Source organism: Plasmodium inui (genome assembly GCF_000524495.1).
Source record: "Plasmodium inui San Antonio 1 unplaced genomic scaffold supercont1.46, whole genome shotgun sequence".
NCBI classification, from domain to species: domain Eukaryota; phylum Apicomplexa; class Aconoidasida; order Haemosporida; family Plasmodiidae; genus Plasmodium; species Plasmodium inui.
The window spans coordinates 8848-26892 of NW_008481880.1; the positions used below are offsets into that span (position 1 = coordinate 8848).

Genomic DNA, 18045 nt, shown 5'->3' on the forward strand with positions numbered 1-18045 from the left:
CGTGTTGTTTTCATGATGCCTTCTTTTTCCTGCAGTTTTCAGATGCTTCGCCTTCGAGTCATTGCGCTTTTTTTTGGTTTCCTCATGGTGATGTGTACTGTTTTGCTGCGACAGTGTGATGCTCTCTTTCTGTTTGGCATTTCTTTAAGGATTCCTATATTTCGCATGTCACTATAATAATGCTTCCCTCTTTTTCATTTCTACATAGCTACATGCTCCTTGTTGCGCCAATGTGAAGATCTTTCTTTGTTTGGTATCTTTTTCAGGATGATATTCCCTGTTCCATTTTTCTCAAGTCTCTTTTTTTTAGGTGTTCGATCAAGAGGTATCTTTCCTGTGGGGAATCCTTCTTCACAAAATTCACTTTACCGCGTTGTACTTTTAATATATTCTTTCGCTCATCATTCTTATAGAGATGGTTCCTTCTGCTTTGTCACTATGAAGATTCCTGTTTGAGTCTCATTTCTTTCGTGACGATAGTTTTATTCTCGGGTGGCCTTAGGAGGTTTCTCCTTTCACGTCATTTTGAGAATTCTTGCTCGGGTTGCATTCCTCCTATGAAAATTTCTCTTACCGCGCTATATTTCTGATATTTTTCCCTTTGGCTCTTTTATAAAGATGCCTCCTCCTTCTATCATGTAACCCGGAAGATATTCTTCCGCGAGGTTTCCTTTTTATGAAGATATTTCTTTCCGCGGCACTCCTTATGATGCTATTCCGCAGCGGCGGCCTGAATATATTGTTTTGTGTCATCCCCTCTATATTGCTGTTTCCTGCTGTTGCTGCATTGTGAAGATGTTTCCTAGTGTGTGTAATTTTTTCCACGATGATGTACCTTCCTTCGCGGCGTTTTGGAGATGTCCTTTCCTTTCTGATTTTCTCTATGAAGATGCCCCTTCTCCGGGACATGGTAAAGATGCTGTTTCGTTTTTTATTTTTTTTATGAAGATTTCTTCTTCTCCTGCTAGCTGCCCGACATTTCCTTGTTTCTTCCTTCTGAAGATATTTTTTCGCCTCGATTATTGTGAAGAGGCTTCTGAGGTCACATCATTGTGAAGGTGCCATTCTTGGTGCATCATCGCTGATATGTTATACTGTATTTCATCCTTCTTTATTAGAATTCTTTCTTCCGTAATATTCTGATCGACCTATTTCTCTCTCTCTCTATGTGGAATCATTATGAAGATATTTATCTTTCTTGTCTATTATCGGAAGGCCCACATATGTGAAGTATAAATAGCATGACCATACTGAGGTGGTAGCATTACTAAACATGAATAATCTATCGATGTTTGAGTAGCCACTGTTATCCCTGGTTTATTATTGCTTTAAAAGTCATGATGTGCATGGAATACTATTATTTGAAAAATAGTCTTACGTGGATAATACTGTTATTTGAGAAGCGCACTCGTGTCAAGGGTACGGATATCCTGAAGTATCATTGTATGGAACGTACCCATGTGCTCGTAGTAATGATATATGCTAAGTACTGATATGCTTATTGTTTCGTTACTTGAAAAGCAGAAGCCTTCCAGGGGTATTCCTCTTTGCAGAATAGTCATGTGCATCTCTAAGGGTACTGCAGCGCCAGTATATACCTATAATGCTCTTATAGGAAGGGTACTGATGTCCATGTAGTAGTTTATGCAATGGATTCAGAGTTCACCCCTCCATTACATGAAGGACATTATTCTATGAAGGGCATTCATATTCCACGGAAAATATTGCCTGAAGTGTGCTGATCTGTAGGCATTCTCAATGAGGAAGATTGCTGAACTTCCCTTAGTATACTCTTATTTCAATGTATTAATGGATGAACTATAGTAATATTTTGTAGAGTCCTGTTGTCTGTAGAGTGGAATCGCATAAGAATAATGGATAATCTGGAGCTATATTAGGTGACCCCTCTTACCTTTCTGTAGTATACTTATGCCCAGAGGACGGTTGTGCAATGATAATGCATGTTTCCAAAGCAGGATTATTTGAAGGGTTTGGATATACGGAAAGTGCTTCTATATAGAGGGCAGTATTCTATTAACCGTAGGAATATACCAGGAGTAGTATATAAGAAGTTAGAAGTATATGCCCCGAATATTACTATGAGGTGGATAGAACATTGAACTCTTCGTTATTTGAATACAACCATTGTTCATACTGCACGGATGTCTTCTAATTTGCGGTGCTCTATTTCTGAAAGGGTTAAAATCCCCGATGTGTTATAAAGACATCACAGTGTTACCAAATTCTGTGACGTTTTTACCGTAGCACTCCTTGAGGAGAAGCGATATCCTAAAAGTAGTAATATATGCAAAGTATTGTCCTCCCTAGAATATTATTGGGGCTGATAACATTAATGTTACGAGGATATCTTTGACAGGAGGATACGAATATCCATAACATAAAAAGCAGTTATCATATTAGGAACGGGAGGAAAAAAAAGGAAGTAGAACAAATTCCCAAAATGAAGTTTATACCTTGAGGGTACTGCCACATTGAGCACAAGTCTCAATTTCAGAGGAAGAAGAAATATATAGGGTAAAACCGTATAAATGACTTAAAAATATTAACAAACATGGTCAAGAAGCAGCAACCGAACATGGGAAGGAGAAATAGCAAACTAGAACCAAAAAGGACAAAGGTAACTTAACAAATAAGAGTGCCTAAAGCAATGTTAACAGAGAAGAGATCAACCCAGAAGAAGGGAACTAGGAACGGCAGAAAACAATTACAGTCACATATGAGATGGGATGTTCACCTGGCCCAATATGCCATCAAATAAGAGAGGAGTTTATTGCCAACTTTCATGTCTCAGAATACACGCGATTATCCGCGGTTAGCGAGGAAGACATATAAGTACGAAATTTTTTACATATATTAATTGGTGTTCTCAATTTTTTCCTGTCTGTATTCAGCGTTATGTCCAGAGTTACAAACTGTACATCTCTATTTGTTGCCCCAGTATGTAATATCCTATGATACCCTTTGTGATTTTATGCCTGAAAATATATAACTGTTTAAAATAGATTTATTTCTTCTTTGAAGTTTTAGAAGCTTCCTTAAAACATATTTTGTTCTTGTAAAGATATAACGCACTTTCCGATGTAGATTCGGGGAGAGTTATAAAACTCGGTGTCTCTACGGTTATTGTAAAGGTGTCCCTTCTTGTTGTATCTAAAATCGTAATCATAAGATATCTATGTTGACTGCCAGGGTCATTACTGGTCAGAGGTGTGACATGAAAGTTGTTCTGTTACCTGTATATTATCTAATGCCCTGATTTCGAATATAAGGATTCCAATCCTTTGGATCGCATTACTCACATGACTTTGATTTTACTTTTTTCTATTCCTTTGCAGATTATGAGCAAAGTAGCTATGAAAATAATGTCTTAAGTTTGAAGAGTCCTCCACCTTCTTATCTATAGAACTATTTTGGCAGTAGGGAGACTCATTAAAAATGAATCCATCAGATCATCCGCCGTTTTACTCATCTAATGTGTGGCTAAATTGCGGCGGAGTGTTATATATAATTCCAAGGTTCACGGTTTACCAATCGCGCATAACCCATATTGTTAAAGAGAAATGCGGCACAGGAACAAAATTATATGTAATATTAACAGGGACGGGTTTGACTCAGAATGAAAGAACAAGAAATTAACGAATATTCCTACATAAAATGAAGCTTAAGGAAGAAAGCAGAAAGAACAAAACAGGCGGAATGTACAGGAACATATAAACATGCAAATCCTACACATAAGCCTTGAGCGCACCGATAGATAGGTGCAGAAGAAGAATAATGCATTTGCAGGAGTCAGACTACATTTAGGGCAGGTGCTGGAATTCTAATGTAACCAGATTCTATGTTCTTTTAAAGAATTATTGGCAAATGACATACGCATTTGACTGAAATTATTCGCCAATCGCGACTATATTACTTTAAAGTGAGAATTTCCATCAAGATGAACTAGGCATCCACTGAAATATATCTGCAAATACGCTGTCTTCCCCATAATTCCAAATTTTTTGTTCCCTTCCCGCAGGGTACAGATATTCTTAAAGGATAGAATATGCAACTAGTGAGATCGCAATGAACACCAGAATTTAAGGATAAGGGATAAGTTGACTCGGCTTCCATATTTGTGTGCATTGTTAACAGCTATACACGTGAAGTCCTGTCGTACGCTTCATGAGTTTTATCTTGTCTTATACTTCAAAGTTACTATAAGGTGGATTCTGAAATCTAACAGGCATCATATCCTCCGTTATGATGTGCTCATAATGAATGCCCTAATATATATAGCTATGACATTACAACAGGGGAAAATTTTAACTGGCCGCCTAACAGTATGCAATATCCCGAGTTTATCCCTTCGTCCAAATACAAGTCGACATCAGCAATATGCAAATTTTAACCTTATTATAAAATTTATGGCTTCGAGAGTTGGTTCATACGGCGTGTAATGAATGTATTGACAATATTCTTCTTTATCCAGAATTTATAATCATAAGAGATATATCCTATTTTTAATAGGTAACGTATTTATGGATTAAGCTGGGGAAACAATGTAAGAACATTATGAGGACCTATACGTCTCTTACTTATTTTCACCAGATGTTATAGAATGATTATTCACCTATTTCATCTCTACACTACCTATGTTTCCGTGATTTAAACTTTTAACAGTCTTCTAATGAGTATGTTGATCGCTGCCTGTTTATTCGTAGACAATTAATTGCAAGACAGAAGCTAATATTACAGGAACCCTAAATACTATTATGAGTATAATCAAACTTTGTATTATTTCCATATATTTTTTTATTCAATTATCTACTTTGGCTAATAACTGAAGTAGTCAAATCCAGAACGAGAATATCTGAGATTATACATCCTTTTCTCAAACAGTGGTAAGAGAAAACCTAATATATATCCGATAGCCAGATGCGTATTAGGAGCTGTCGTCATAAGGAATAATATAATTACTTGCGTATAAGTGTCTATATTATTATATCTGATATATTATGGTGCAATATATTTATAAGAGCTGTTACAAGACAAGTTCCAAACCAAAAACGAAAGAGAATATAATACAGTAATCAATATATTACTTCGGCCTCCAGAGGTTAAATATAGTAGGCCATAGATACAGCTCATTCTTTACTAAGATTATGAAATTGTTAAATAACAAACCGTATCATCCAAATGTCCTTTCTTGATATCCCCTAAATCACAGAACATGAGTGTATAACCAACGTGACACACAATCAGAGGAGTCCAATGATTAAGTTAATAACCTTAGCAGTGTAACCTCGGTCTATAATCCACAAAAAAAGATAATCGAACGGGCGAATACCCCAGTCATATAAATTATTGAGTAATGTATGAGCGGCTCCCTTAATCCATATGTATATTTATCAACTGGTAGTGTAGTCAGGGATATAACAAATCTTATCTATGACATACTTGCCTCAATTTTATAAATCATAACAACAGAAGATACTCATGATAAGAATATGGGAAAAATCATAATGATCCAAGCCACTATAACGTGTCTATATATTAATTAGTGAGTATGATTAAGCAAAATCTTTATATTGAATATTTTATATATAGGAATGTGTGAGCGATGATTAGAATAGCTAAATACAGCCATAATAATTATAGGATTTATGAATTGAATGAGCAACAGAAATATGCTAAGTGTTGCCTATATTAGAAATTATTGGTTAAGCAGAAGGAAAACACAGTAAGGTAAAGGGGAACCTGTGGCTTATTTACTCAGTATGTTAAGATTTTATAATATAATTAGGGGGAGTTGAGGAGAAAATTCATGACGACAAGAATATATCACTAATTAAACAAGGATTACTAAGAGTCCGAAGCAATCTATTTCTGTCATTAGTTAAATGATATGCATCCTACCGTAGCCGAAGACTCTAATATAATAATCATTTGTGATAACTACGATTATAGTTGAGGTGTTACCTCTCAATGAAGCCCAAATTTGAGAAGACTGAGTATTATCAGATATGTAAAAGAGGCAAAGGGATATAATAAATTATTTATAATAATGAACAGAGTTATCTGATCCCAATAAAATTCCTGACGACTGCGTCATGAAGGATATACAGGCAAGGAAAGGACAGATCCACGGTAGTAGTAGGGATAATCCGCCAAGATATGGAGTGGATTATATGCACACTCAGATTAGAGCTGATGTAAAAAGGGAGAACAGTAATCTAGTCTAGGAATAATGTATAGAGGAGGTTATCGTAAGAATAAGAGACAGGCCTCCCTAGTCGCAATTAATTTAACTGAAATGTGGGAGTGTCTATTTGAATAACAATATATAAGTGACTATTGGTTCTTCTGAGGATATTCCAAAGTACCAGGAAGTTTACCCATGGGAAGGTGGAGGGTCGTAGTAAGAACATTTAGATGTTATGATGAGCAGAAGTACCTTCCAAGAAAACTCCAACGGAAAAAAGTAGCCAGATCTAGACAACAGCTATGAGAGTGATCTACAAGACGATCTAGTAGTAAGATGACGAAACCCCCCTAACTCAGGAAAACTAAAAAATAAGAGGAATAATTGATTACGACAGAGTAGACACCTAAGTAGACCAGGACTAATTGGCTGATGTCATTTAAAGGATGCATATCACATATTGATTCCAGTCATAACAGAAAGAATCTTCCGAAACCCCAGGGCGTGGGCAAAGGATGACAGAAATCCCTTTAAAGGGGTTTTACCTCATCTTCCAAATTAAAAATATATATTCCACGAAGGAGCACGAAGGAACCTCAAGGGAGGCCAATAACCGAAGGGGGCGGAAGGGACACTCTACAGAAAAAGCAAACCCCGATTAAATAAGTAGACCCCGATTAAATAAGTAGACCCCGATTAAATAAGTAGACCCCGATTAAATAAGTAAATCCCGATTAAATAAATAAACCGCTACTAAGGTAAAATATGAATTAAGTCATATGGGCGGCATGATGAATTATAGGGGGGGGTCAATTCAGGTCTAAACCCGGGTCAAGGGAAAACCAGTCATTAGAGGCTCACGCCAAAGGGAAGTGAATATCCCGTTAAATTAGTAGTAGAGGTATTTGCAGTCCCCTTATTAAGACAGGAGAGGATCAAGAAAAGGTCAAACTGAGGAGAAGGAAAATCAAACAACACAACGAGCAGGCACGAAGTCGAATTATTGGCATATAGCCTCAATAGTGTAAAGAAGGAAACTAATAGCAGCGGGAATCAGTAGAGTTGAAGGAATAGTGAATCCTCATAAAAATACGTTTGCAATCCTTTACAAGGATAAGAATAAACACTTAAGAGGGGGATTCTGAATCGACGAGTCAATTGAGGAAGCCCTACATAACTTCCCAAAACGGACAAGAAGTTCTAAGATGTAGGTAAGTAAAAGTTGAACCCAAGAATGACTCAGCACACAAACACCCAAGGGAGAACCAAAGTACATGCCAGTGTATGATGGGAATAGTGAAGCTAATGTTCAGTATTCCTTTCACCCAGGGCATGTAGAAGGGCATGTCAGACGAAGTAGGTACTAGCCCTTGCCCATACAGCCGAAACAAACAACCAACTGGAACAGGAAAGTCAAGTAACTCACCAGAGAGACTGAAATATTAGAAGGAAGCAGAGGTATATAAGAAATAGGAGTAGGCAGCCCATAATAGTAAGTACCACAACCCACAGACAATGCGGGCACACATGACAGGAAACAATGAGGGAAGGAAAAATTGGAATTATTCCACAGACTACCCAGAAAATGCTGAAGCATCAGAAGATCAATGAACACAGTGACCTAGGAAGTACATAACTAATCAAAGAACCATTCGGTCAATGCCTAAAATCTACAAAAATGACAAGAGAAGGATGTTATGTCATAAAAGGAAGGACACCTAGGGGGAAGAAATATAAGCGTATGATCCAATTCCAGGAAGCAAGTGTCCTAGAGTTCAAGGAATGAAAGGGAGTATGCCGTACCGAATCAACCCCTCAGTGCTTACTCCAGAATTAGTAAGGCAGAACTCAGCAGTTGATACGCAGGAATCGAGGATCAAGGTTACGAGGGACCGAGAAATGGGGAAACAGGCGGCACCCAAGGGAGTCCATTAGAATAAGGTCATTCAGGAATCGAAAATTTCAATAAGGAAGACTCCAACACGGAGGTCAAGGAAATCCAGATAATTCGGAAGCGATTTCGTCCCCCAATTGGCAGCCAGACAGGTAATATTTACAAGTGGTATCCAGAATATGAAACCGAAAGAAAAGCTAAGAAAGCTAAGCGATGGAGTACAAGTGGAAAACAATGAAACCTAGTAAGAAGTCATAGAATGGATAAGTGGTGGTTCAAGTGACCAATCCACAGGGATAGTCAGCGGACTAGCGAGCGAACTTTAAGTCAGAGAAAATGCCTTGAACTGCAAAGAAAAGAGGAGCAGCAGACTATGAATCTAGCACAAATCCAGAGACACAAATGAATGAAGGTTTCTCAGGAGTTTTGGACGCCGAAAGCAGCCAGAGTCCCTGCAGACAACAGAGGAGAAACATAGAGGAGGGAGCGACAAGCAGGGTGCCACTCCAACCCAAAAATTTATTGTGGATACCCTTTTGGGACAGCACCCTAGGACTCAGAAGGAAGAACCCAATAGCAAACAGAGGGATTCTATAGGTATGTTTTAAGAGATCCCAGCTAATTCTTCATACCGGAAACCCCAAATAGCAACACTTCTGAGAGGACTCATACAACCTGAATAAGCAAGCCGCCTAACAAGTCATGATTAGCTATGCACGAATGCATATCTATGTAATTCTGCAACTCGACTAATCCGCAAGAGACGTCTTATAAGCACTAGAAATGTATCGGAGAATATAAAATTGGAGAATCAAGAACACTATGCAAAAAACCAGACCCCATAGAAGTAAACGCCCGCAAAACATCAGTGACAACAGCACATAGGAGAACAATAGTTTAAGAAAGCATCAATTATCCAACAAGACCCTTCATTTGAGTAATATTAAACACAGGAGAGAGAAATGCGAAAATCCCCACCCCAGGGGTTATGAAGCCTAAGTGCGATGAAACTTGTAAACTGTAACATTTGGCATCTTCAAACCAGGATGGAAGGTAGGGTAGAGAACAAGGGAACGTTTAAATACAGGATCATCCCTAAAAATCAAACGAAGGCTCCAACCAAGCAAACTATAAAAGTGAGGAGCCGAGTAATACTAAGGACGAGAAGAGCAAAGGAAAGTGTCTACCTCCCAAGAAACAGCGATATAAGGGAAAGTAGAAGGGACAACTCCCTGGGTTGGGCGCAGTAGGAAAAATTTAAGGAGGCACCTAAGGACGTGATAGGAATCAGGACTCAGAACCGTTTTTAAAAAGAAAGGAAGAAACGAGGAGTAAGGGGGAAGGCAAATGTTTGAAAACCAATTAGTGAACAAGCCAACGGAAATATAGAGAATCGGGGAGAATACTCGAATATACAGGTAAGAGGCCAACAATAATGTTTGGGAAGATAGAAAACTTAATGTTATAAAGTGGCCATAAATTAAAGGCTAGATACAGTCAACCCTAAGGACGGATAGGAGACATGAAAATTCCAAAAAGAGAACAACAGGATCAAGTCAGATTTTGGCTAACGTGAAGAATAAGGAAATAGGACCCTATAAAGGGAGAATTCCTAAACTATTACACTGGGAATAGTTAAGGAATGGTAAAAATGGACACCGGGGAAATAAATACTAACAGACAAAGACACAGAGAGAGAGTACAGGAGTCTACAATTCTTAAGTTACACCACAAATTCCAATTCTACGAAACAGCTGGAGGAATATGGAGTGGAGTCATATATATGAAGCAGAACCGGTGAAGTCAAAAGGGAAGCCAAGCCAGAGGTAGAAGTAAGAAATCCCGAATAAAAGGGGACAAAACAGGAGAAGACACGGGTACATGAAAGTACTCCAGGAACAATATGGTCGGTGGCGAGTAACAGGACAAGATGTTTAATGGATCTGGAGGATGACTGAAGATCAACCGCCTACGGCATAGCGTCCCCAACCATAGCCTTGGAAATAGCACACACCAGAGTAATAAGTCAGGAGCCGCGGCCATTGAGATAACCTGATGGTACCACATGCAAAAAACAGGTGAGTGAAAAGACTCAATAGAGACAGGCGGCTATGCCTGCGTCTATATAAAGTACCGACCGCTGGGGAAACTGGCAATGGAAAAAGGAACAAAAAGTACAGAGAGCTCCTCCGGGCGTATGGGGCGCCACCCGCCACCAACCCCCAAGGGATCCGAAGAGCCCCAAAGGGGGAGGATATGGATGAATCTGAATGGGTAAGCAGTGTACGCAGATCGTTTTTTGACGTCTAATATATTTAGAAGTTTCAGGCAATGACAGTAGGGACCCCAAACCAAAAAGAAAGGAGGCCTACTGGCGAGGTAAGATCTAGGCTAGAGTACCAGCAAGCTCCCGCATAAAGATTAAATAATTTCTGACTGACAAAACTCCGACTCACAAGAGACCTTATGAGGCAGTGTTTCGGTTTCGACAGGACAAAACAAGGCGGAAGCAAAACTCCCAAGAAGAAATAAGTACCCCCAGAAACACAGGCACTCCGAAGGGGGAGTACAGGCGAAAGAGACAGCCGGAAAACGTAATGGAAGGGACAATGAGCCTGCGGAGGACAACAATAACAAAACGGGAGAGGAAGGTCATAACATGATATAAAATATGTGGAAGATGACTCCTCCCACGAACCAAGTATGAATTCAGTAAAGCTATGAATACTATGCCGAAATCCGCGCGCCACAGGAGATCAGTATCCGTGAGCCAGGAATTCCGTACCGAACAACAAGGAAGATATACCATGGGGCAAGGAACGCTACCCAAGTTAAAAAGTTCGTGAATCGTCAACATCCAAGGAAAAAGTGAGGAAGACTCAAAACCTAGCAGGGGCCGAGAATCAGACCGGCGTTAATCACATGGCGCAAGAAATAAGGACACCGAAGGATTCCAAACATAAGGCATCCCATAGGGGATCCCACCACGAATCTTAGCCCGTGGGGCGTCTGGCAGGAAAGGAGTAGCAGACCCAATATAAGAAAGGGCGGAGCACTGAGAAACGATATGCAAGTTAAGACTATGAGCTGTGGAAATAGTATCTGAGGTAGCCCCCCCTGGAATAATTGGAGCCGGGTATAGCGCTATACATAAAACAGATATTAGTGCCTAAACGTGGCCGGGCCGAAGGTCTAAGCAGAACCTTAAGGAAAAGAATTTCAAGAACGTAGGGAGTCTGTGGCCGTACAAGAGAAGGAGCAGGAGGAGACGGGAGGAAAACGCCGAAGACCAATAAGCGGTTTCCAGGATAAGTCCAGGGATTAAACAATTGGAGCATAGAAGTAGAAACGATTCTAGGTCGGAGAAATCCCAGCAGTACCCAAAGGAACCCGAGGAGGCCTAGGATCGAAGGAAGTAAGACCAAGGGGGGAATAGACGGCGCCGTATGAGATCAAACACCCATAAGCAGTGGGACCTTTGTGCAGTCTATAAGGCCTGCGTCGGAAACAAAAGAGGAATGACATGTAGAGTATAATCCTGAGGAAGGGGCGAGGAGTAAGATGAAAACAGGTTCGAATGATCCCGACAAACAGCAGACACAGGCCAACGTCAGGGGGAAGGGGATATGGAAACAAAAGGAGGTGACCTAACATTCAGCACTAAGAGGGGCCGTGTAAGGGGATTGGAGAAGTTTCTACAATTGAGTAGATTTCTATTAAGCAACGAAGAAAGGGGAAAACCCCTCAGACATCGCGCGAGATGAACGGAGTAGGGTCGACAACCACAGGCCCACACAATAGGGAAAGGACGCCAGCGTAACCTGTGGTATGATAAAAGGGACGCCTGATCTCAATTTCGGCAAGTCATCAGGGGCAAGGAAGTATGCACTTCCAACAACAGGAACTAACGAGACAACAGAAAGGCAAAACAAAAACAGAGCCTAGGACACTCAAAGGGCTCCGGACGCGTAACCAGGGAAGAGGTAGGAAAAACACTGCAGGTTGCGAGGAGGGTGTACCGGGGGACGATAAGGTGCATAAGATCCATATGGGGACGGTCTGGGTGTATGTGCGTAAAAGAAATAGGGATAAACCCAAAGCAAGCATGGAGGAGGGAATCAGAGCCCACGGGAACACTGAAACTTGGGAGTCCAGCAAAACCAAAACAACATGATGCAGCCTCTCCTGGGAGCAGGCACAAGCTAAGGAGGGTTGAGGGGGCCGTGGAACCGCAGAAGGTAGAAGTACAGCAGCGAAAGTGCACACATCCCCAAGGACCCCCAGGACCATCAGTTTCTGGGGCAGAGGGCTGCAGTGCCGATACGGGACCAGGCGGACTCAACAGAATCAGAAACTATCCGTAGCAACCGGCGTCTTATAAGTGAATTGTTAAACGGAAATGTGCATACGCGGAGAGGTCAGGAAACAGGCGAGATAGCATATGAGCCGACGAAGGGCAGGTTAAGCTGAAGTATGAATTTCTGAAGGAGGGGGAATAAAGGACCCACTTATACAACTTCCGGGGGGGTGACCGAAGTATGATCGTGCAACCAAATGGAGGGAGGAAGCTCGAATTTGTGTCATTGCATGAACTGGAAAAGACGCCCCCTATGGGAGTCCCCCCCCCGACAACATCGGAAGGGGGCCCTTATGCGACAAAGGGAAGATATTTCGGCCGTTACCGGGAGGGGGATAACAGGGTATTAGAAGCTGGACCATTCGCGGGACCTCCCTTCAGAGAGGGGAGAAGCGTCCAAGAAGACCCAAGAGGTCGAGCATATCTATAGCTGCCACTGGAGTAGCGTAAGACCAAGAGGACAGGGAGCACGAGAACCCAAGCATAAGCTAAAAGGGTCCTAGGCCAGGACAGCAGGATGAAGTGACTGGGGGGATAAAAGTGAAGGGGAGCGAAGGCCCCCCCCCCTAAGAACAGCAAGTAGAGGAAAGACCGGGAAATAGGGCGGAGAGGAGGATAGAATTTAGGAAGGGAGAAGTTACATGCAAGGGGAAGGAGTATGATCAGGATAGTCAGAGGCTGGGCGCGGAACTTGGGGGGAAGAGAGTGTAGAGGGAGTAAAGGGGATGGCCGAAGGAGCGCAAAGATTCAGTTAGGATTGGGAGGAGAAAAGTGACGAAGGATTGAGTGAGGAAGGGGAGTGAGAATAGGGTGGAAAGGGAAGGGAAGAATAATGTCAGGGGGGGGGGCTCCGGGAAACCTATGAGGGGCCTAGCAGACGAGATACATGACCGTGGTATAGGAATCCCGTACTGAATCGGCGCGGGGAAAGGAGAATGACGAGGCCCCACCACAAAACTCCAGCGGCAGAAGGGAGGGTACAGTCCCCAAGGAGACATACAGCCGTGAGGGGAGGGGAGGAAATGGTTTGCAGGGAAGGGATCAAGGAGGGAAAGGGGGGGAAACCGAGGAGGGACAGGAAACGGACTGAAGGGAGAATCCAAGTAGCGAGGGACGCGAAAAGCCAGAACAACAAAACGAAGAGACACCAAGATCAGGCGAGCCACTGATCGAGTGTACATCGGCAAGCGGCCCTGAACCAGAAACCCGAGGGCGGAGTTCCAGCGACTTACCGGAAAAGGATCAAAAGTGGTAGGGGCGACAAACTGAGGATAATTGATAAAGTTACGGGATATTCTAAAAGGAACAGGGAACTTCTGGAGGCTAACGATAGGGAGGCAGTCCGAAGAATGTCTAACGACCAGTGGCCGAGATTGATGGCATGGGCAAGGAGCAGGGTAGAAGGAAGCCCGGAACCACCAACGGGACGGAACGGGTGTAATCCGGGGAATATGAACAGGTTCTGTTATAATATGAGCCGTGGGGGTGGAAGGAGTAGATGGGCTGGTTTACGAGAGTGGTTCAATCGAACAAACCATCAAGGAAGTTTCCCTAAATGGAATAGCGACTTGAAGGACCAGCATGAAACGGGTCTACAATACAATCATGATCAGGGAGGCGTCAATTGGAAGGATCTGGTCAATACAGTATATAGGCAAGTGGAGAAAAATCTAAAGGCAAGCGAGACAAAGGAAGAAGCGGGGAGTCACTTGTGGCGAAGCCCAGAGTGGAATCAGGTACTCGAGGGGACGGAGAGTACCAGTTGGGATGATAGCCCCAAGGGACAGATGTTATTGATGATTTGTGCATGTGTCATAAAAGGCATATATCAACAGGGAACCAGACACCACCTAGGAAATAATTCACATCAGGATATCTGTTCTCCAGTCCATGAGATGTTAGCCCAGCCCAATGACTTATGGCAAAAGTATATGATGGAACCCGAAACGGAACAGGCACCTTGGTCTAAAGGGGGATGCAGTAGTACCGATAAGTATCAAGGATGTGGAACCCCAGCAAGCAGTTTAATAATTACCATTGCTAGCGCCTTGAGGAGAGTATGTCCTGGATGCAAAGCCCTGAGGGTAGGGGGCTGGATAAGGACAGGCAGGAGAGGGAGCCAGAGGAAGTCCTTATATTGCAATATCAAAGAAGGTAGGATACAATGCGCATCCAACAGCTCGGGGGACGTCTCCAGCAGCATCTGGGTCAGGGAGGAGGATTTTGGGTTATTATTACCAAAACAAACACCCAAGCCCCCCAGCCCCTCGCCGGGCCTCGACATCTCTCCAACCACCAACAAGGAGCAGGACATCAAAGATTCTCAGCCTACCTCTGATGAAACCCCGAATGTATCATCCTCCGAAGACTCCCCCAGGACAGGAGAGCAATCCCAACTGGCCAGCAATGCATCCCAGGGATCAGGGGATCCTGGTAAAGGCGCAACAGGGGAAAAGGCCCCCCAAGGGGGGACCCATACCGAGCAGGCGGGTAGAGGCCAGAGACAGGGGGAAAACATTGGGCAAACTGCGGAAAGAACAAATGACGTACCTGAAGGAGCGGCATCCCAGTCGGAAGGGAAGGCCGAGAAAAACATGGGAACGAAGGAAAAGATTGCCATGTTGGAGAAGGGGGAACCGAAGATAACCCAGAAACCAGAGAAGGGGAGTGCGGAAATCGCCACGTCCAGCTGGGTTGATTCTGCAACTGGCGGTATCATAGGTACAGTGTTAGCACTATGTGCTATATTTGGTATATATAGGATTTTTGGCGCGCCAAGAAAGAAAGGAACACGGCAACGGATTACGCCGGTGCGGGGAGGGACAGCTGTAGCTTATGGGGTGCTATGAAGAACAAGGATTCTTGGGTCATATGGGAGTCCCAGAGAAATCGGACAATTGCGATGAGCCCCTGCATAAGCGCCGCGCTACACCCCGTGGACAACGTTACACAGCGGCCTTAAGGACTACCAATTCCAGGAACGAGAGGACTTGGGGGGAAGGGCCGAATTGCGGTATCTATTACCGATTCTTGCGGAGTCCGGGGTTATAGCGGGATAGTGGGCAACCATTGGGCTTCCCTGGCAGGTGGATCGTAATTTGTGTCTCTGGGGTGCCCAAATCTTTCTTAATAACTGCGAATGCGAGGATTGGTGTTGGGAGTTGGAGTCTTTGAATTTACCGTCTACGCCTTAGTCTTAGGGTTAAGGATCCTTTCGTTAGAAGTTTCCCCTCCGGGTTTATGGTTTGCAGTCAAGATCGTCGCTTAGGGACTGACCGGTACGTCTAGGATTTATGCTATTGCGTTCAGTCTTCAGGTTTAGTCTTCATCCTTTAGAGCTGAGCTTTTAGTGTCCAGGGTTCAGGTTTCAGGGTTGGTTGGTCAGGATTGGGGAGTGCGGTTTCATGTATGGTGATGTAGGATTCGGGGGGTCCGGTTCATGAGTTAGACCCATGTCTTCACGTGTTAGACCTGCCGTCCGCTTCACGTCCTATGGTTTCGGGTTCAGGGTCTAGATGTCCGGATTCAGGGATTATGGTTTAGGGTTCCTTGTCTCTCTTCCATTGTTTACCCCCTACGGTTTAGCGCTTAGTGTTCACATCCGGGGCTTCACGTTCCAATCTTCCCTGCTTACCGTTTAGGCTTCAGGGTTTAGGGTCCACGGTTTATTGCTCATGGCTCACGGTTACGCTTAGGGTTTATTGGGTAGGGTTTACGATTTACGGGTTTCAGGGTTAGGGGTCCATGTTTCAGACTTCAGGCCTTACACTCCCAGGCTCCACCGTTCAGGATTCAGGAGCCACGCTCTATGCTCTCGTGTTCAGGTTTTATGGTCCACTCTTCAACGTTCACGATTCATCGTTCAGAGTCAACGGTTTACATTTGAGCGTTTAGAGTTCACGGCTGCGTCTGAGCTTTGGGGTTCTTGCCTTTGGGTGTAGGGATCAGGGCTTATGGTTCTGGGTTCAGCCCCTACTGGTTAATATGTCACATCTATGGTTCACGCTTCAGGGTCGTGGGACGTGGTTTTGGTTTAGGGTTCAGATTCCTGCGTATAGGGTTCCAGCTCTAAGGTGTACGCCTTAGCGTCTAGGTTTATTTCTAGTCCTCACGGCTCGATTGATTACCGCCTTATACTTTAGGGTTTATGTTTCAAGGTCCAGGATCCAGGGTTCCAGGGGCTATGGTTCAGGTTTTACGGTTTAGGTTTCACGGTTTAGCTTTCACGGTTTAGCTTTCACCGTTTAGGTTTCACGTTACCGGCTCCAGGCCCTAGATCTAGGGTTCAAACTTTAGGGTTCTGTGTCCACGGTTTACCTTTTAGGCCTTATGACTCACGGTTAAGGCTTCGGGCTTCGACGTGTTGCTTCCAGAATCCTGAGTCAAGGATTTAGAGGTTAGTCCTTATGGGGTGGAGTCTGCGTGCTAGTTTGCAGGTTATTGGATCTCGATTCCACTGATCACTTTTACGGTTTAGGATTTATGTCTAGCTCCTTCCAACCCCCTGGAGGGAACAGGCGCCATACGTTGCCCTGTTCTGTACTCGGGGTTATCTCTACTGTTCCTCATTATTATATATATTCACCTATCTGAACGGAATTTTGTACTAATATATTTGCAGACAACCCCACATGAGTTGCAAATGTGCTAGAGCGGTAGTTGCAAACAAGAATCATACGCGAAATTCCATGTTTATGCGATGTATTAATACTATCGTGCTGTATAGGGATATGCTGTTTGAGATATTACTGGTATTGTCATCTTAAATGTGGGGCTCTCTCCTATTTTATCTGTTGCAGTATTTAATGCAAACCTGTAAATGTATTGATGCATCAGGTGAGGTCTTAATAATAATACACTACCCTCTATAATTTACTTTACACATATATTTCCTTTCTATGTTATTGCAATGACTCTCTTCCTTCCGAGGAGTCGTATGTTCATGGTCTTTTACTTTATCTGTTAATTCTTCCGGAGAATATCCAAGTCATTAGGTAAGTAGAGGCAACCTACTTTGGGAATTAATCTTTCATCCTCTCATATTAAAACAATCATAGTATTACAGAATGATTCCTGTCGATTGGTAAATTTTTTCCGTTTTGATAAATTTATAATATAGGATTCAATACTAAAGCTGACTGTAATATAACATTTCAGATGTGTTCTGACCATTCAGAAGAGGAAGATGTTTATAATAAGATCATTCTTTCTTTCTTGTATGAGAATTTTTGCCCTATACAATTTATAGGTACAGATTACTTTGCCCTAATTATCTTTTGTCTTGAGGTAAGAGGCATAGGGAAAACAGAGATGAATATAACTATTACTGCAGACAAAGAATTACGACCCTTGCTGTTATAAATTATCGCATCCTTTATCATATTAGCTATGATGCATAGAGGAATTTATCATATTGTGATAAGCACTGATATCAAGGTACAAAATGTTGATTAATACTACGAACCCTCTTGTCTTTATTTTACACAGAGACTGGTAATTTTCTGTTGGAACAATAGAAAATCCTAATAAGTATATGGATCCATTTATATATGTATGTACATATCTGTAACTATTGCTGGATCACGTTCT

The 18045-nt window shown here is 42.6% G+C and overlaps 4 protein-coding genes across 4 annotated transcripts; 3 read left to right on the forward strand and 1 right to left on the reverse strand.

Moving 5' to 3' along the window:
• Positions 1–574: 574 nt before the first annotated feature.
• Positions 575–909, reverse strand: C922_05214 (hypothetical protein; the record flags this gene model as incomplete). Its single annotated transcript, XM_008820786.1, has 1 exon — positions 575–909. A coding segment is annotated over one exon (333 nt), but the record flags the coding sequence as incomplete, so codon positions are not given.
• Positions 910–8501: 7592 nt separating this feature from the next.
• Positions 8502–8696, forward strand: C922_05215 (hypothetical protein; the record flags this gene model as incomplete). The annotated part of the gene is made up of 1 exon (XM_008820787.1): positions 8502–8696. One exon carries the CDS (start codon positions 8502–8504, stop codon positions 8694–8696), a length of 195 nt encoding a protein of 64 aa, XP_008819009.1.
• A 449-nt stretch (positions 8697–9145) lies between these two features.
• Positions 9146–10971, forward strand: C922_05216 (hypothetical protein; the record flags this gene model as incomplete). The annotated part of the gene is made up of 4 exons (XM_008820788.1): positions 9146–9335; positions 10327–10373; positions 10559–10693; positions 10852–10971. The coding sequence occupies 4 exons, from the start codon at positions 9146–9148 to the stop codon at positions 10969–10971; spliced, it is 492 nt and encodes a 163-aa protein (XP_008819010.1).
• Positions 10972–13805: 2834 nt separating this feature from the next.
• Positions 13806–16350, forward strand: C922_05217 (hypothetical protein; the record flags this gene model as incomplete). Its single annotated transcript, XM_008820789.1, has 2 exons — positions 13806–15177; positions 16232–16350. 2 exons carry the CDS (start codon positions 13806–13808, stop codon positions 16348–16350), a joined length of 1491 nt encoding a protein of 496 aa, XP_008819011.1.
• Positions 16351–18045: the final 1695 nt, after the last annotated feature.